This window comes from Hippocampus zosterae, chromosome 18, assembly GCF_025434085.1.
Source record: "Hippocampus zosterae strain Florida chromosome 18, ASM2543408v3, whole genome shotgun sequence".
NCBI lineage: Eukaryota > Metazoa > Chordata > Actinopteri > Syngnathiformes > Syngnathidae > Hippocampus > Hippocampus zosterae.
The window spans coordinates 5,729,284-5,749,969 of record NC_067468.1 but is presented as its reverse complement, the minus strand read 5'-3'; the positions used below and the strand labels follow the sequence as shown (position 1 = coordinate 5,749,969).

At 42.9% G+C, this 20,686-nt stretch overlaps 1 protein-coding gene across 6 annotated transcripts in view; it reads left to right on the top strand.

The window, feature by feature from the left end:
• Window positions 1–12,131: 12,131 nt before the first annotated feature.
• The window catches only part of prkab1a (protein kinase, AMP-activated, beta 1 non-catalytic subunit, a), a 306,897-nt gene continuing 298,342 nt past the window's right edge, over window positions 12,132–20,686 (top strand). For 2 of the 6 annotated variants that reach the window (XM_052050319.1, XM_052050320.1), the window contains exons 1-8: window positions 12,132–12,289; window positions 13,848–14,034; window positions 14,785–14,954; window positions 15,036–15,129; window positions 15,209–15,323; window positions 16,059–16,192; window positions 18,826–18,894; window positions 19,835–19,916. In XM_052050319.1, coding sequence (XP_051906279.1) covers window positions 13,885–14,034; window positions 14,785–14,954; window positions 15,036–15,129; window positions 15,209–15,323; window positions 16,059–16,192; window positions 18,826–18,894; window positions 19,835–19,912 — 810 coding nt within the window. In that variant the 5' untranslated portion in view covers window positions 12,132–12,289; window positions 13,848–13,884 and the 3' untranslated portion in view covers window positions 19,913–19,916. Of the gene's footprint in view, window positions 12,290–13,232; window positions 13,312–13,847; window positions 14,035–14,784; window positions 14,955–15,035; window positions 15,130–15,208; window positions 15,324–15,449; window positions 15,885–16,058; window positions 16,193–18,825; window positions 18,895–19,834; window positions 20,638–20,686 lie in introns of those variants that run through there. The other 4 variants (XM_052050321.1, XM_052050317.1, XM_052050322.1 and 1 more) reach the window with 4 other exon arrangements.

Genomic DNA, 20,686 nt, shown 5'->3' with positions numbered 1-20,686 from the left:
TCTTTTTGAGGCTTACTAGTTAACATGTAAGCCACAAAACGCCCACTAGTTCACTAGTAAGATCATTTCGACGCTTACTCGTGAACATGTCAGCCACAAAACGCTCACTAGTTCACTAGTAAGGTCATTTTGACGCTTACTAGTGAACATGTAAGCCACAAAACGCCCACTAGTTCACACGTAAGGTCATTTTGAGGCTTATTAGTTGACATGTAAGGCCATAAATGTGCCCACTAGTTCACTAGTAAGATCATTTTGAGGCTTACTAGTTGACATGTAAGCAACAAAACGCCCACTAGTTCACTCGTAAGTTCATTTTGAGGCTTACTAGTGAACATGTAAGGCCATAAATGTGCCCACTTGTTCACTAGTAAGATCATTTTGAGGCTTACTAGTGAACATGTAAGCCACAAAACGCCCACTAGTTCACTAGTAAGATCATTTTGAGGCTTACTAGTGAACATGTAAGCCACAAAACGCACACTAGTTCACTAGTAAGATCATTTTGAGGCTTACTAGTGAACATGTAAGCCACAAAAAGCCCACTAGTTCACTAGTAAGATCATTTTGAGGCTTACTAGTTGACATGTAAGCCACAAAACGCTCACTAGTTCACAAGTAAGATCATTTTGATGCTTACTAATGAACATGTAAGGCCATAAATGTGCCCACTATTTCACTAGTAAGATCATTTTGAGGCTTACTAGTGAACATGTAAGCCACAAAACGCTCACTAGTTCACAAGTAAGATCATCTTGAGGCTTACTAGTTGACATGTAAGCCGCAAAACGCCCACTAGTTCACTCGTAAGGTCATTTTGACGCTTACTAGTAAACATGTAAGGCCATAAATGTTCCCACTAGTTCACTAGTAAGATCTTTTTGAGGCTTACTAGTGAATATGTAAGCCACAAAACGCTCACTAGTTCACTAGTAAGATCATTTTGAGGCTTACTCGTGAACATGTAAGCCACAAAACGCCCACTAGTTCACTAGTAAGATCATTTTGACGCTTACTAGTGAATATGTAAGCCACAAAACGCTCACTAGTTCACTAGTAAGGTCATTTTGACGCTTACTAGTGAACATGTAAGCCACAAAACGCTCACTAGTCCACTAGTAAGGTCATTTTGACACTTACTAGTGAACATGTAAGCCACAAAACGCCCACGAGTTCACTCGTAAGATCATCTTGAGGCTTACTAGTGAACATGTAAGGCCATAAATGTGCCCACTTGTTCACTAGTAAGATCATTTTGAGGCTTACTAGTGAACATGTAAGCCACAAAACGCCCACTAGTTCACTAGTAAGATCATTTTGAGGCTTACTAGTGAACATGTAAGCCACAAAACGCTCACTAGTTCACTAGTAAGGTCATTTTGACGCTTACTAGTGAACATGTAAGCCACAAAACACTCACTGGTTCACTAGTAAGGTAATTTTGAGGCTTACTAGTTGACATGTAAGCCGATAAACGCCCACTAGTTCACTCGTAAGATCATTTTGAGGCTTAGTCATTGACATGTGTCCCGCAAAACGCCCACTAGTTCACTAGTAAGGTCATTTTGACACTTACTAGTGAACATGTAAGCCACAAAACGCCCACGAGTTCACTCGTAAGATCATCTTGAGGCTTACTAGTGAACATGTAAGGCCATAAATGTGCCCACTTGTTCACTAGTAAGATCATTTTGAGGCTTACTAGTGAACATGTAAGCCACAAAACGCCCACTAGTTCACTAGTAAGATCATTTTGAGGCTTACTAGTGAACATGTAAGCCACAAAACGCTCACTAGTTCACTAGTAAGGTCATTTTGACGCTTACTAGTGAACATGTAAGCCACAAAACACTCACTGGTTCACTAGTAAGGTAATTTTGAGGCTTACTAGTTGACATGTAAGCCGATAAACGCCCACTAGTTCACTCGTAAGATCATTTTGAGGCTTAGTCATTGACATGTGTCCCGCAAAACGCCCACTAGTTCACTAGTAAGATCATTTTGAGGCTTACTAGTTGACATGTAAGCCGCAAAACGCCCACTAGTTCACTAGTACGATCATTTTGACGGTAATAGTCAACATGTAAGGCCATAAATGTGCCCACTAGTTCACTAGTAAGATCATTTTGAGGCTTACTAGTGAACATGTAAGCCACAAAACGCCCACTAGTTCACTAGTAAGATCATTTTGAGGCTTACTAGTGAACATGTAAGCCACAAAAAACCCACTAGTTCACTAGTAAGATCATTTTGAGGCTTACTAGTTGACATGTAAGCCGCAAAACGTCCACCAGTTCACTCGTAAAATCAATTTGACGCTTACTAGTGAACATGTAAGGCCATAAATGTGCCCACTAGTTCACTAGTAAGATCATTTTGAGGCTTACTAGTGAACATGTAAGCCACAAAACGCCCACTAGTTCACTAGTAAGATCATTTTGAGGCTTACTAGTGAACATGTAAGCCACAAAACGCTCACTAGTTCACTCGTAAGGTCATTTTGACGCTTACTAGTAAACATGTAAGGCCATAAATTTGTCCACTAGTTCACTAGTAGGATCTTTTTGAGGCTTACTAGTTAACATGTAAGCCACAAAACGCCCACTAGTTCACTAGTAAGATCATTTCGACGCTTACTCGTGAACATGTCAGCCACAAAACGCTCACTAGTTCACTAGTAAGGTCATTTTGACGCTTACTAGTGAACATGTAAGCCACAAAACGCCCACTAGTTCACACGTAAGGTCATTTTGAGGCTTACTAGTTGACATGTAAGGCCATAAATGTGCCCACTAGTTCACTAGTAAGATCATTTTGAGGCTTACTAGTTGACATGTAAGCAACAAAACGCCCACTAGTTCACTCATAAGTTCATTTTGAGGCTTACTAGTGAACATGTAAGGCCATAAATGTGCCCACTTGTTCACTAGTAAGATCATTTTGAGGCTTACTAGTGAACATGTAAGCCACAAAACGCCCACTAGTTCACTAGTAAGATCATTTTAAGGCTTACTAGTGAACATGTAAGCCACAAAACGCACACTAGTTCACTAGTAAGATCATTTTGAGGCTTACTAGTGAACATGTAAGCCACAAAAAGCCCACTAGTTCACTAGTAAGATCATTTTGAGGCTTACTAGTTGACATGTAAGCCACAAAACGCTCACTAGTTCACAAGTAAGATCATTTTGACGCTTACTAGTGAACATGTAAGGCCATAAATGTGCCCACTATTTCACTAGTAAGATCATTTTGAGGCTTACTAGTGAACATGTAAGCCACAAAACGGTCACTAGTTCACAAGTAAGATCATCTTGAGGCTTACTAGTTGACATGTAAGCCGCAAAACGCCCACTAGTTCACTCGTAAGGTCATTTTGACGCTTACTAGTAAACATGTAAGGCCATAAATGTTCCCACTAGTTCACTAGTAAGATCTTTTTGAGGCTTACTAGTGAATATGTAAGCCACAAAACGCTCACTAGTTCACTAGTAAGATCATTTTGAGGCTTACTCGTGAACATGTAAGCCACAAAACGCCCACTAGTTCACTAGTAAGATCATTTTGACGCTTACTAGTGAATATGTAAGCCACAAAACGCTCACTAGTTCACTAGTAAGGTCATTTTGACGCTTACTAGTGAACATGTAAGCCACAAAACGCTCACTAGTCCACTAGTAAGGTCATTTTGACACTTACTAGTGAACATGTAAGCCACAAAACGCCCACGAGTTCACTCGTAAGATCATCTTGAGGCTTACTAGTGAACATGTAAGGCCATAAATGTGCCCACTTGTTCACTAGTAAGATCATTTTGAGGCTTACTAGTGAACATGTAAGCCACAAAACGCCCACTAGTTCACTAGTAAGATCATTTTGAGGCTTACTAGTGAACATGTAAGCCACAAAACGCTCACTAGTTCACTAGTAAGGTCATTTTGACGCTTACTAGTGAACATGTAAGCCACAAAACGCTCACTGGTTCACTAGTAAGGTAATTTTGAGGCTTACTAGTTGACATGTAAGCCGATAAACGCCCACTAGTTCACTCGTAAGATCATTTTGAGGCTTAGTCATTGACATGTATCCCGCAAAACGCCCACTAGTTCACTAGTAAGATCATTTTGAGGCTTACTAGTTGACATGTAAGCCGCAAAACGCCCACTAGTTCACTAGTAAGATCATTTTGACGCTTACTAGTGAACATTTAAGGCCATAAATGTGCCCACTAGTTCACTAGTAAGATCATTTTGACGCTTACTAGTGAACATGTAAGGCCATAAATGTGCCCGCTAGTTCACTAGTAAGTTCATTTTGAGGCTTACTAGTTGACATGTAAGCCACAAATCGCCTACTAGTTCACTAGTAAGATCATTTTTAGGCTTACTCAGGAACATGTAAGCCACAAAACGCCCACTAGTTCACTAGTAAGATCATTTTGACGCTTACTAGTGAACATGTAAGCCACAAAACGCTCACTAGTTCACTAGTAAGGTCATTTTGACGCTTACTAGTGAACATGTAAGCCACAAAACGCTCACTAGTTCACTAGTAAGGTCATTTTGACGCTTACTAGTCAACATGTAAGCCACAAAACGCCCACTAGTTCACTAGTAAGGTCATTTTGACGCTTACTACTGAACATGTAAGGCCATAAATGTGCCCACTTGTAGTGCTCGTGACATTACACTGTACTTGCATTAAATGCAAATAAGGATGATTACGAAAACATGTAACGGTATCCTATTGGCTGTACGTTTCAAAATAGTATCCTCCCACCAGTCAGGGCTCATGATTTTGGAAATTCTGTGCCCACTTAGTTTTTTAAAACAACAATGGCGGACAGCGTCCTGAGAGGTATTCGGCGAAGGTGCAGGGCAATAGAGAGTGCCTGTCGTCAAGGGTCTGCCGGTGAAAGTGAAGCACGCGCGATAAACATTTCAATTGCTAATTTAAGAAGAGTTAGTGACCAGTTTAGCGCTGATACTATTCAAAATTTGATTCAAAGTCTAATAGATCTCCGATCTGTCATCATTGCGGGACCCGCTCCTAATGGTGGATGTGTTTGTTCCCATGTGGCACATCGTTTGCACACAGGTAAAATGGCTACCATTTTTTTGTCATTGCTTTTTTGTATGTGTTTTTATTCGAACTACACACGGGTTTTACTGACGACTTGCTGTGACTTACCTTCTACCACCCTGTCAAACGCCGTTTTATACCAGTGGTTTTCCTGCAAATCAGTAGACTATTAAGTAACGCGATGGCTATACACTTATAAGCAATAACTAGTGATCTTTTAGTTATTCAATTATAAGTTTGAATTATTTTTTTCTTGAGTAAAATGGTTAGAGAAAATAGCTGCTCGCGCTTTTGAAGCTGCATATACTTTTATGTACATCTGTGTCTATATGCCTGTACTGTATATAAAAAACACGTAGTGATTCATTTGCTTGAATTCCTTAATCCTTTTATTTCCATACTTTAGGTAGACGAGGAAGACCAGCACTTGACATTACAAGGGATCAAATTGAACTGCTCCCCACTCAGGGCTTTACAGTGAGAGCCATCACGGAGATGTTGTGTTGTTCCTCTTCATACCTGCATAAAAAAAATGAATTTTTTTCAGATTTCAGCCAGAAATAGATTTACTCCCATTCATGATGTTGACCTGGAAGAGCATGTCAGAAGATTGCACAGCCAATTTCCCAGATCAGGCTCAGAAGCAAGTGTTCTGCTACATACTCTTGTCCCTTCATGTATATATCATTATATTCATTGTGAAAGTGTACTTTCTTTATTGTGTTGTTTTATGAACCTGTTGCAGATGATGAGGGCATACCTGCGTGCTGATGGTATTGTAGTACAAAGAAAAAGAGTTCGAGAAATCCTCAACCGTATTGAGCCAGCTGCTGCAGCCCAGAGATGGAGCCAGACTGTGGCTAGAAGAACATACTATGTGCCATTCCCCAATAGTTTATGGCACATAGATGGGCCTATGCGTCTCATTCGGTAATAAGGGATCATCTTATATTTGTACTCGTGGGAGCATTAGAAAGCCATATTGTATGGACAGCACAGATTAAATTGAATTTTATCATTTGTATATCCAAGTTACACAAACTCCAAATTGCCTCCATGAAGTCTTAAGTGCACAGCAATACCTTCTCTACCGAGATGATATTTCAAACAAGATATGAAACTTGATTGTTTTCTTGTATTTAATCATTATTCTTTTCATGTTTGTTTTACAGGTGGGGGTTTGTGACACATGCTGGCATTGATGGGAATTCCAGGCTAATAACGTACCTTCAACTGGAGCACAGACAACACAGCTTTGACAGTGTTGAAATATTTTGTCCAAGCCACCTGCCTGTATGGGTTACCCTCCAGAGTAAGATCCGACCATGGTGGTGAAAAGACTGGTTGCTCTTTTAATGAACCTACTGCAGGGACAAGAAACCAAAATTATTTCTAGCTCCAGCCAACACCCCCTCACAATTTACTCACACCTCCCATGGCCTGATTATCCACCAACAGGGGCCCTTTTTGGATGATCATTTTGGCATAGGAACTTTCCTTTCCTATCCTAACCGAGTGAGATGAGCCGGTAGCACCTGGAGCAAAGATCGTCTAAATTTTAATAATGCTTAGGAAAGGTTCTGACCATCCTTTACGAAAGGAAAGGAGATATATTATGCAGCAGGAATATTTAAAGGGGAAGTCTTTTTTTATTTTCAATGCCTTTACAATCATACATTCTACGCACATGCACTGGTCTAAACATGGTATTCAGATTAATTTTACCTTTGTGGAATATGAATTATGCAGAAAATCTCACTTGTTTTTACCCAAATCAGGGGCCTAACATTTTGTACTTGCTATTGACCGAACAGTACATCACAGTTTCTGTGAGGACAAAATTTCTGGTTCTGTCACAGTCCACCGGAATCAGAAATTGCTTTCACATTGCGCAGCCGTAACTTGGGCCGATCACAAGTGCTGCTTAACTTGTTAAACTCAATGAAGAGATGCCTCCGTGCAATACTCAGAGTAAGATGACATTGTGTAAAGGAAGTGGCATGATTTATAGAAGTTAATGGAGTGCTGTGTCTGTCTCCTAAATACAATAAGGACTTTTTAAATGGCTTTTCAATTTTTCTTGCAGGGAAAAATGTACATCTATATATCTAGTGTATATCTATAAAAAAAAAAATCCTTGTCTCACCCCTCAGGTGGTGTCCATCCCTCATTCAGCTGGGGTCCTCTACCAGAGGCCAGGAAGCTTGAGGGTTCTGCGCAGTATCCTTGCTGTTCCCAGCACTGCACATTTCTGGACTGAGATGTCCGATGTTGTTCCCGGGATCTGTTGCAACCATTCATTCATTCATTTTCCTAACCGCTTGATCCTCACTAGGGTCGCGGGGGGTGCTGGAGCCTATCCCAGCTGTCTCCGGGCAGTAGGCGGGGGACACCCTGAATCGGTTGCCAGCCAATCGCAGGGCACACAGAGACGAACAACCATTTGCACTCACACTCACACCTAGGGACAATTTAGAGTGTTCAATCAACCTGCCATGCATATTTTTGGAATGTGGGAGGAAACCGGAGCACCCGGAGAAAACCCACGCAGGCCCGGGGAGAACATGCAAACTCCACACAGGGAGGCCGGAGCTGGAATCGAACCCGGTACCTCTGCACTGTGAAGCCGACGTGCTAACCACTGGACTACCGGGCCGCCCCTGTTGCAACCACTCATCATCTAGTTTGGGGGTCACTGCCCCGAGTGCTCCGACCACCACAGGCACGACTGTCACCTTTACCTTCCAGGCTCTCTCCAGCTCCTCTCTGAGCCCTTGGGATTTCTCGAGTTTCTCGTGTTCCTTCTTTCTGATGTTTCCATCACTTGGGACCGCTACATCCACTACAACGGCTTTCCTCTGCCCTTTATATATGATCAGGATATCTGGTTGGTTCGCCATTACCATCTTGTCAGTCTGGATCTGGAAGTCCCACAGGATCTTCGCTCTGTCATTCTCCACCACCTTCGGAGGTGTTTCCCATTTTGACCTTGTGGTGTCCAGTCCATACTCCGCACAGATGTTTCGGTAGACTATGCCAGCCACCTGGTTATGGCGTTCCATATAGGCTTTCCCTGCCAGCACCTTACACCCTGCAGTTATGTGTTAGATCGTCTCAGGTGCCTCTTTGCACAACCTACACTTTGGGTCTTGGCTGGTGTGGTATATCTAGGCCTCGATGGCTCTGGTGCTCAGGGCCTGCTCCTGAGCAGCCAGGATGAGTGCCTCTGTGCTGTCCTTCAGGCCAGCCCTCTCTAGAACTCTGATAGGACTTCTTGAGATTGGCCGCGGCAGTTATTGTCCGGTGGTACATCCCGTGTAGGGGCTTGTCCTCCCATGATGGTCCCTCTTCCAGCACCTCATCTTCTGTTCCCCATTGTCTGAGACATTCTCTGAGTACATCATCCGTTGGTGCCTTCTCCTTGATGTATTTGTGGAGCTTGGATGTTTCATCCTGGACAGTGGCTCTCACACTCACTAGTCCCCGGCCTCCTTCCTTTCGGCTTGTGTACAGTCTCAGGGTGCTGGATTTGGGATGGAACCCTCCATGCATGGTAACGAGCTTTCGAGTCTTAACATCCGTGGTCTGAATCTCTTCCTTTGGCCACCTTATTTTTCCTGCAGGGTATCTGATCACTGGAAAGGGCATAGCTGTTTATTGCCCGGGTCTTATTCTTGCCATTGAGCTGGCTTCTTAGGACTTGCCTCACTCGCTGGAGGTATTTGGCCGTAGCCGCTTTCCTCGTTGCCAGTTTGAGGTTGCCATTGGCTTATGGTATACCGAGGTACTTGTAGCTGTCCTCAATGTCTGCTATTGTTCCTTCAGGGAGTGAGACCCCTTCAGTGCGGACTACCCTTCCTCTCTTAGTCACCATCCGACTACATTTCTCCAGCCCGAATGACATCCCGATGTCGCTGCTGTAGATCCTGATTGTGTGGATCAGGGAGTCTATGTCCCTTTCGCTCTTAGCAAACAGCTACATGTCATCCTTGTAGAGGAGGTGACTGATCGTAGCTCCATTTCTGAGGCAGTATCCATGGCCTGTCTTGGTGATTGCTTGGCTTAGGGGGTTCAGTCCTATGCAGAACAGCAGTGGGGAGAGTGCATCACCTTGGTATATGCCACATTTGATGGACACTTGGGTAAGTGGCTTGCCATTGGCTTCAAGTGTGGTTTTCCACATCCTCATCAAGTTCGCAACGAAGGCTCTTAGGGTCCTGTTCAACTTATACATATCCAAGCATTCAGCGATCCATGTATGTGGCATCGAGTCGTAGGCTTTCTTGTAATCAATCCAGCCTGTGCACAGGTTGGTACATCGGGACCTGCAGTCTTGTGTCAACCAGGAGCTGATGTTTGGCTCCCCTGGTATCTCTACCAATGCCCTTCCGTGCTTCGCTCATGTATTGATCCATGTGTGCACTTATCTTAGCCGCAACATCAGCTTCCATGTTGTGGAGAGACAGGTTAATGGCCGATAGTTGGATGCGACTGCACCCTTTGAGGGATCCTTCATGATCAGTATCGTTCGCCCTTCGGTTAGCCATCCCTCAGCAGCTGGTTCGTTTATGCTGCTCGACGCTCATGGAGTGCTGTGAGTTTCTTTAGCCAGTAGGTGTGGACCATGTCCGGGCCTGGTGCTGTCCATTTCTTCATATCTGAGACTCTTTCCTGTATGTCTGCCACTGTTATGGTAACTGGATTCTGTTCAGGGAGGTGTCTGTGCTCCTCTCTCAGGGAGACCAGCCATTGTGCACTGCTGTTATGTGCAACCTCCTTCTCCCATATGCCTTTCCAGTACCTTTTAGGACCCTGCCACTGAGCGTACACTTTCGCAGGTTGTGTTGTGAACAGCCTGTTTATTCGTCTGGCCTCATTCTCTTTCGTGTACCGTTTTAGGCGGCTGGACAAGGCTTGGAGCCTTTGTTTGGCAGTTTCGAGTGCTTCAGGTATGGTCATCTGGATGTACCTCTCAGGTATCGGCCTTTTCATCACACCTCTCTGGGCCTCCGTCAATGGACTCGCATCTTTCTGAGCCGCCTTGATCTTAGCCTCCAACCGTCTTTTCCATGGTCGGTAATGTATCTCATGGCTTCCATGGTTGCTCATGTAGCCAAGCATCTCAAGGATCACTGATATGCCTGTACTGTATACAGTACTGTATATAAAAAACACGTAGTGATTCATTTGCTTGAATTCCTTAATCCTTTTATTTCCATACTTTAGGTAGACGAGGAAGACCAGCACTTGACATTACAAGGGATCAAATTGAACTGCTCCCCACTCAGGGCTTTACAGTGAGAGCCATCACGGAGATGTTGTGTTGTTCCTCTTCATACCTGCATAAAAAAATGAAGTTTTTTCAGATTTCAGCCAGAAATAGATTTACTCCCATTCATGATGTTGACCTGGAAGAGCATGTCAGAAGATTGCACAGCCAATTTCCCAGATCAGGCTCGGAATTAAAAAGGGACAGACTATCATTGAGACTTGACTGAAAAATGGAGATTAAAAAGAAGCAAGAAAAACATTTCAAAATCGTGAGTGAGAGGCAAAATCATTTTGTTGAGGATGTTACGCAATTACTTCTTGAACGGCCTTTTGCTGCATTAAATTTAGTCATCTGCTATGGGTCACAGTACACATTTCAACAGACTTTTATTCTGAAGAATACATTAGATTGTCATTGCCATTTTCAAAGCATTTTTTTCTTTAAATAACTATTTTTTAAAAATATTTCCTGATAAATGCATTTTCAGAATTTGACCACACTCCAAATACCATACTGCATTTGGTTCAAAACATTTCAAAGTGCCTCACATGTTTGGCTTTTACACAAGCAAATTCAAACATAATTTTGAGGAGAGTGCTGTTAAGTAGGAACGTATTGGGATACGGCACCTTATGTGTGAACTGTTGCAACCAGTTGCATTATCTTATTGACACCAACTGGATATTTTTAGAGCCACCTCCACAAGAAAAAAAAAGTCACATTCTGTGCAACCATTTGCCTGCTGTGACTCTGCAGGCAATTATGGCAGCCTTCTAACAAGCTGACACTTATTCTTTGGATGTCAAAAATATACATCGCTCTCATCCTATAAATGCAGAATCACGGCTGGAATATGCACTATTTTTCGGTTGAACTGTTTCACATTTGATTGCATCCAAGTGGAAACGTTTATGATCTCGCTGTAAATGCCATCTCCCTTAGACATTCTAAGTAACAGTGTCTAGTTAAATGTACTTTCATCTGTGGCCCAGTGGAGCCTAACCTTCTTCCCACCCACTTTCATTGCCCTGCTGGACTTTTCTTTTAATTTAGAGCCTCATTATGAGCCAAAGCCCCCAGTTTACACTTGGGTCTGGTGGTTGCTGGAGTCCGTGGGGGTCATCATTAGATCCATGACATGTTAGTGGTGAGAGGAAAAACTGGTATACAATATGGAGCAAAAAAGATGCCCCTGCCCCTCCACAGAGTTATGACACTTTTTCTGACAAATTGGTGGGTGAGATCTGCACACTAACTAGACAGAACTTTGATAGCATGTGTATTGGCTCACACCTTTAACTTTTGAATATAATACGCAAAGACTGTGTTTTTTCTGCGTTAACGGGTGTCCTCAAGTATTTGAGTAATTTAGTCAACATACGCATTTGAATATGCAAGTAATCCGTTAGTTAGAACTGTTGCATTTAAAGGTGTATTTTATAAATTATAGTATTATGTAATATTTACTATTGTAACGTCTTCAAAATAACTTTGTGCAGCACCAAAGTGTGCTTATGCTGTCATACTGTCAAGGTTAGCCTAAATTTGAAATACTGTACTGTCGCTGAAGAAATTCATGCCCCTTGAATTATACTGTCATCTAGCGTCAAATGTATATATTACATGCAATTGTCTCCGTTATTTATGTTTTCCATTCATCCGTGACCCGAACCGCTTAATCTCAAGAGGGTCGCGTGCCGCAGCCCATCCGATCTGACTTCTTGTACTACGAAATAGCTCCATACGCAAACGTTGAACCTATATATTTGCGTTTTGGTGAACATGGCAAAGCTGCTGCGTGGATGCAGTACTGCGCATGCGCAAAATGCAGGAGGCACAAGTCGAATGTTTATGTTTGTGCTGGCTGGATGAAATGGGACTGGAGAGCTAATATACGCACTATCAAAGTCACCGATCACCGCTGTAACTCTGCAGGTAAATGGCCACATGCACAGGAACGTCCACGTATTATTCGGTGGATACAGACGGTGCTATCATTCGGTAATATCACAGTACTACAATGACACCGTATTACGGTAGCGTTAATTTTAGCAACTAGCTAGCAGCCGTCTATTACGCAAATATAACGGCACCGCTTTTTGTTTTGACAAATACGCGCTGGTTCTGGTTCACCCTGTGTAAACGTTCCACTGCAATGATCCTGCAGCAAACCACAATTTGTTATCTCCCACGTCACACCGCTCGTTTATTACTACTCAATATGCAAATTGGTCCGATAGTTTATTTACATTGGACTATAGGTCATCACTCCCTGACAAATGCCTCACAGTGTTTGTCAAGTTTAATGCGATTGTTTCTTGATGTCAAAGTCAGTCGTGGTGGTTGAACATGTACAATTAGTAAAGGATTATTTTGTGCAAAAGTAAAACAAGACTCGCTTTGATAAGTGTCAGTTAATTGCTCGGTTAGCTAATGATAAAGATTTTTTTTTAAAATTGCACCGGAATGTATGTGTTCTTTCATACTAAACCACAGGTGTCAAAGTCAAGGCCCGGGGGCCAAATCTGGCCCACCACATCATGTTATATGGCCCGCAAAAGCAATTCAAGCATGTCAACTTCCATGGAGCTTGCTAAAGTCTGAACCAAAATGTCAAAATGTCACATATAATGAAATAAATACAATGTATGAACAATTCATTATTCTTGACTTCTGATGTCAAAACTAGTTATCCATCTATTTTTTGTTCGTTGTGTATGCAATATGTGGAGGTGGTTAAACTTTTATATGGCTTCACAAAATTCACAGTAATCACGACCCTCCAAGGGAAACCGTAACTACAATGTGGCCGCAACAAACATGAGTTTGCCCCTGTACTAGTCTGAAATTTTGAACGCTAGAATCTTTTTCTTTTTAGGTGGGCACACGACAAAGCATTCACCAAATAAATTTTGTAACTGACCACGTCAAAATGATTTTAACCACGGCCATGGATGGTGAATATATTGCTCCTCCCAATCTGTTTCCATCATCGTTAATGCTGCCAAGTTCATGTTTGTCTCTGCTTTCGTTTTGCTTCTGTTGTACAAGTTTTCAACATCTCATCAATCGAGATTTCAACAAGGATTTACTTTGCCTCTCTCTATGCACTTCTTCTACGGCGTTTACATCAGTGAAAGTCTTAAAAAAGCAAAGTCTATTTTGACAAACTAAGACGTGAAAAAAAGAGTCATCAGAAAAAAAGTACAGATACTTGAATGTCTACCTAACTACTGTACAGTGTACTCACTGATTCACGTTAGATATAATTCAAACTATAAAAAAATAGACCTCCATAGATAATTTTTATTGACACTGTCATTGTTGTATTAGTTTAACAATACTATTATTTTTGTTTACTAGTAAAAAAAACAACATTTCTACCCTTGGAAAAAAACTGTACTCCCACATTTCACCTATAAATCATTAATGAACTAATTTATGAGGTGGCACATTGCTTCCTTGAGCAGCAACGTTTGTTTGAATCTTACAGTCAGTCACCTTGAAGCAGACCGCCTCGAAACGACACAATGGGGAACACAAGCAGTGAGAGGGCTGCCATGGGCCACGGGGACAAGATCCAGCGGAGGGACAGCAGGGGCACCAAGGATGGCGAGAGGCCCAAAATTCTCATGGACAGCCCTGAAGATGCAGATATTTTTCACAGTGAAGACCTGAAAGTAGGTCATGCCTTTGGATCAGGGACATAACGTGATATGAACACAAGTTTGGAGGCTGCTAGCCCCATGAGTTTCTGTATTCACATTTTGGATAATTCTGTTGTTGCTGAATTGGAAAAACGATGGCATGACTCTTTTCTCGTCCAGATGACTGAGCAAGGTCTTGAAAGTCATGTTTTGATGAGTTTAGTTAAAGTTTGACAATGTTGGTAGAAGACCAAGTGATTTTTTTTGTGCTCATTTTCCAATGTCCCAAAAAAAAGAAGTTTGGCAAATAGTGAACGCTTGCTGCTGTTTATTGACTCTGAAGTTGAAGTTTATTGCCAAACTAAACATCAAACATTGCGTGTTGTGTGTTTAAAGCAACCATTCTTGTTTCCATGTCTGGATTTCATAATTCCCCTTGTGGCCAAGGTGCACACATCTAAGATTTCACACAATGGATTAATCACAGACTTACTGTACCTTTTTAAAATGTTCACATTCTACGTAATTATGTGATGTTTTTTGAGTTGCATGTGTGACCATGGAAGACCTTACATTTGTAAGTCAAGGCAACATTGTGCCATTGAAAAAGTAAAACCGTTGCAGTTTCCCCTTTTTATTATATGAGTGAAATTTGGGAAATTAAATGTTATTATATACTGCATGTATTTATTACCTTTTGTGTGTTAGCTATTTGTAGCCGTGAAATGCTGTTGTAGCTCGCGAGTAAGTAAATGTCACTCTGTGGCTTTCTGCTCATTGCAGGCCCCCTTAGAGAAAGAAGAGTTCCTTGCGTGGAGGCAAGATTTAGACGTGGAAGACAAAGACCCAACTTTAGACCGACCAACCGTCTTTCGCTGGAAAGGTGACGGCAAAGAGGTCTACCTGTCTGGATCCTTTAACAACTGGGCCAATAAGATTCCCCTTATTCGCAGGTGAGTATGGGGGAGGGAGATCTTTTGAAGTGGTCTCTGTTTGGATTGTCGACTCTCATTTTGTTGTTGTTGTTGTCAAAGTCAAAACACTTTTGTGACCATTGTGGAGCTACCTGAAGGTGAACACCAGTACAAGTTTTACGTAGACGGGCAGTGGACTCACGACCCAGCTGAGGTGTGCAATGAAGAAGTCGTTTTACCGTAGTTTTCACGCTCCTTCCTAATTGACTTTTTTGTTCCCCCTCGCCTGTCAGCCTGTTGTAACAAGTCAAATGGGTACAGTCAATAACATCATCCAGGTGAAGAAAACGGACTTTGAGGTGTTTGACGCTCTCATGGTGGACTCGCAGAAGTGCTCAGACATGTCAGGTGAGTTTCAACAAACGGTGACCCGTATCAAGTCCGCGCTGGCCTTTTATGTACAGGGGATTTGAGTTTGTTTAGCCACTGCCGCTTCACTGAGCTTGAAGTGTCTGTTCGTCTTTATCGCCCGAGATGATCTTCAGTGCTGCTCCAATCCAGACGTCTCCGATTATGTTTTTCTACCACGGAATCTGAACTCTCCCCTTCTCGGATTCTCCTCTTCACCTCCTCCTTCTCTCTCAACTCAACTCAACTCAACTCAACTGTATTTATAGAGCACTTTCAAACAGCCATCCATCGCTGCACACAAAGTGCTGTACATGGAGCAACTAACATATACCTGTACAACAGTAAAGCAAAGCAACAGATCAGTAACAAAGACGGTAGAGAGCACCAAGCAGTATAATGAAGATCATAATTTGGGTCATGCTGAGTCAAGTGCCAAGTTTTAGTCTTTCCTTCCAATCAGAATTTATCCAGGGCTTGTTATTTGTGAGGAACACAGACCCACCCAGGCATCTCCAAGCAGTTCCAGACATCTTCTCGTTTCCAAAAATGTGAAGAATAGAGCAAGCCTAGATTGTAGTGAAGCTTGTTGACGCACTCCAAACAAAGCTGTGATTTTGTTTTCTTTTACCCGACACACAGAACAACATGCTATTGTAATTTGTGAAAATTGAGGGGGAAAAAGTTGTCGTGATCTGTTTTCTTACCCCCCCCCCCCCCCCCCCCATGCATTAGACCTCTCCAGCTCTCCCCCTGGGCCGTATCACCAGGATGCGTACGTTCCAAAACAAGAGGAAAAGTTCAAGTCTCCACCCATACTCCCGCCTCATCTGCTCCAGGTCATCCTTAACAAAGACACTGGAATATCCGTAAGTAGTCACAATGCAACGCTGTCAGATTAAATGAATCTATTTGGGAAGTGGTAATGCAGTGTACGAGTACTTAGCACTTACACTCAGGAGCTCCATCTTGGAACATATTTGTGTGCAGTTTGCATGTGTTGGGTAGAAGAAGACTCCAAATTGCCCAAATGTGTAAATGTGCGTGTGAAGAAGAGAAAAAAAAACAACAACAAACATCTTTCAATTAAATACAATATGAACACAAATGGATAAATCACAGTACTATTTACAATTTACCTTCACATCATTTAATTATTATTATTATTATGATTGTTATTTTTTATTCATCAGCCTGACAGCAGTCGGTAGGAACGAGCGTCGGTATCTCTCCTTCTTGCAGCGCGGGTGTAACAGTCTCTGGCTGAAGGAGCTACCAAGTGCTGTCAGGGCGGGCTGGAGGGGGTGGGAGGGACTGGCCATCATAGCTTTTAGCTTAGTTAGCATCCTTCTGTTGCCCACCTCCTCCAGAGTGTCAAGGGAGCAACCCAGGACAGAACTGGCCTTCCTGACCAGTCGCTCCAGTCTCTTTCTGTCCCGGGCCGAGATGCTGCCTGACCAGCAGACAATGCCATAATAGATGGCCGAGGCCACCACCGAGTTATAGAACGTCTTAAGGAGTGACCCCTGAACCCCAAAAGACCTCAGTTTCCTGAGTAGGAAGAGTCGGCTCTGTCCTTTCCTAATCAGGGTGTCCGTGTTTGTGGACCAGTCCAGTTTGTCGTTGAGAAGAACACCAAGGTACTTGTAGGAGGTCACCCTCTCTATGTCCATACCCTGGATGTTCATCGGTGCTGGTGAGGACTTTTTCCTGCAGAAATCCACAACCAACTCCTTAGTTTTCCTCGGGTTGATCTGGAGGAGATTCTGCTGGCACCAGTCCACAAAGTCCTTTGTCAGTCCTCTGTACTCCCGATCATCCCCTTCTGTAATGAGGCCAACAATCGCAGAGTCATCGGAGAACTTCTGAAGGTGGCAGTTTGGAGTGTCATGTCTGAAGTCCGAGGTATAGAGGATGAACAGGAATGGAGCCAGAACAGTCCCCTGCGGCGCTCCAGTGCTGCAGAGAAGCCTGTCCGACTCACAGCTCTGCAATCTCACGTACTGCGGCCGATTTGTGAGGTAATCTATGATCCATGCTGTGAGATGGTGGTCCACTCCGGCGTTCTGCAGTTTGCCTCCCAGCAAATTGGGCTGGATGGTGTTGAAGGCACTGGAGAAATCAAAGAACATGATTCTCACAGTGCTCCCAGCCTTCTCCAAGTGTTTCAGCACTGAGTGGAGGAGGTAGATAATGGCGTCTTCCACGCCGATGCCAGGCTGATAGGCAAACTGCAGCGGGTCCAGTGACGGGCTCACCAGCGGCCGAAGGTGGGCGAGGATGAGTCTCTCCAGCGTCTTCATCAGGTGAGACGTCAGCGCCACCGGTCTGTAGCTGTTCAGCTCCTTAGGGTGGGGGGTCTTGGGCACTGGGACCAGGCACGAAGTTTTCCACAGCTGTGGAGCTCTGCCCAGCTTCAGGCTCAGGTTGAAGATGTGCTGGACAATGTTACACAGCTGGTCAGAGCAGGTCCTGAGGAGCCAGGAACTGATCTTGTCCGGACCTGCTGCCTTCCTCACATTCATCTTCCTCAGTTGGTTCCTTACCTGCTCTGTTGTGACGGACAGGCAGGAACCAGGTGACATACTGGGTTGATGAGAGCTGGTCGAAAGAGGAGGGGGAGGAGAAGAAGTCCTCAGTGAGAGAGGTTGCAGTTTGTGGTTGGGGGAAGGGACAGACTGGTCGAAACGGTTGAAAAAATGGTTCAGTCCATCTGCCCAGTCCTTGTCCTTCTCGACCACTGTCTTTGGGTTGTCATGGCCTGAGATGGTTTTCAGGCCCCTCCAGACACCAGTGACATTGCTGGCCTGTAACTGGTCCTCCAATTTCATCCTGTATAACTTCTTCCCCTCCCTGATCTTTCTTCTCAGCCGAATCTGCACGGCCTTCAGCTCCTCTCTGTTTCTCGACCGAAAAGCTCTCTTCTTCTCCTTCAGCAGGGTCTTTATGTCCGGATTAATCCATGGTTTGTTATTGGAAAAACACCACAGAGTTCTGGTGGGTACAGTGTTCTCCTCACAGAAGTTTATATAATCCGTGATGGTGTCAGTGAGTGCATCAATGTCCTCCCCATGAACCTCGCTGAAGAGTTCCCACCTGGTTGTCGCGAAGCAGTCTCGCAGAGCATCTTCAGCTGCACACAAAGTGCTGTACATGGAGCAACTAACATATACCTGTACAACAGTAAAGCAAAGCAACAGATCAGTAACAAAGACGGTAGAGAGCACCAAGCAGTATAATGAAGATATACGCACCTTCGACTTTTGGGAAAATTGAATGCTTTTAGATGCGCCTTATAGTGCGGAAAATATGATAGTTTCAATAAAAAAAATAAAAAAAACATCTAAGTTCCCAACCCGAACTACCTATGGTGTATTTCCATGCACACAACTGCTGAATCATTACTAGTTGTGCCCCACAGTAAATCTCTCTAGATTAGTGCAGAGGGTTAAATGGTTGTTAGAAAAAGTATTATTTATTCTTTTTTTTTTTTTGTGCCTAGTGTGATCCTGCACTCCTTCCAGAGCCAAACCACGTCATGCTCAACCACCTCTACGCTCTCTCCATTAAGGTACGGTCTACTTCCTGTGGTCTCCGGTGGGAAAGGGATGTATTGTTATTGTTATTGTTTTCACCGGAAACCATGAGCATTGCCTTGATCTGTTGATCCGGGGAAATGCCAGCCACGATAAAGCTGCAATCAGAAGAAGCTGAAGGAGAGGGAACGCTATCATCTCTCAGCATGACCGGAAAAATAAACTCATGTTGAGTTGCCAAGATTGACACAGAGCACACACGGTGGGTTAAATACGGGAATAAGAAGTGGTGAAAGCGCACACTTGTGCCACGCTCGCACCTTCCCAGCTGAGTCACACTCCGTACTTTCCATATCAGTGACAGCTGCTCAGACCGGCATTTTTTTCCACTTGGATGTGTCTGTACCAGTGTGTGTGTTTTACTTCAGAGCGACACAGGTGTTTGATTGCAGTTAAACAACTGTGATCAAACAGTTTAGCAAGTGCTTGGTAAAACGCTGAATTATCGATGAAAACAATGACAAACATGTTCGGTGAATAAAAGAGGCTCGACGTGCTGTCTGTCCCTCTGCCGTGATGCTCTTTGATGATTTTTCTTTTTTTTTTTCATTGTTCTAATCCATGTTTGCTTTCCGATCCTATAAAATAAAAATAATGTCCCCCTTCACAATCTTGGACATAATAGAAAATGTACCTGAACATTTTTTTTAAGCGTTTTGATTACGGCTGTCAAAAAGTAGTAATTAAACGTGCACTATTGTCCTCAGAGTTGTTTCCAATCCTTAAGAATACTCGATAATCTCTGATTTAAAATTTCTTTTGCATGACTAAGAAATTAGAACGTTTCAGAATAATCTTCAAAATCATGAATCGCTACTGACCTCTCCTGGGTAACATTTAATCAATAAAGCGAAACTAATTACCTATCACAGCTACAGAATGGATGTCTTTTTTTTTTCTTTCTTTCTTCCACAGGATGGCGTGATGGTGCTTAGCGCAACGCATCGCTACAAAAAGAAGTACGTCACCACCTTACTATACAAACCCATCTGACAGATTTACCTGTGAAGTCAAGTAGCAATACTCGTCCACCTACGGATGGATAAAACCTTTCACCTGTTTAATCTACTATATGGTACACTGTTGACAAATGTTGAAATCTTTTGTTATCGCATTCATTTCACACTGTTGAGATTGGCACTTTGTAGACAAGAAGACTTGAGAAAAATAGTAGGAACAAAATAATTACATTTGCGATTCATGTAATGTTTTTTTTTTTTTTTTTGCAAGGACAGCATTGTTTAGGAGTACCCGTGTGCACAGGTTGTGAGATGGAGTCACTTGACTTTGCACAAAAGTTTTCACCTTTAGGATGGATCATTTCTATTCACAGGCACCTATTTTCTGTTCAAGACACATCTCACGTAAATCCTGTCTGCTTTGTAAATACTCACATGGAACGTGTGAGTATTTAATTAATAATTATTAATAAACTTATTCAATAAGTTTCAGCGAACGACAAAAAAAAAATACCACTTATGACAACAAACCTGTTTTATTTATTTTTTTATCGCCTTAACATTGTTAAAAAAACTATAGAAAGATGATATTGCAATATATCAACAAAGTCATCGACACCATTATTATATGACATCAGATTTTCAATATCACAGTGTAGCTGACACTTAGGATGCCTTCCAATGCACTTTTCCTGGTCGGGGGTTTTGACATTAGTGACTTGCTAGTTTTATGGACTGGAGCGAGAGCTTTCGGAGGTCCCGAAGCATGTTCAACATGAGAGCAAAAATGTTTTCTTGAACCCATTCA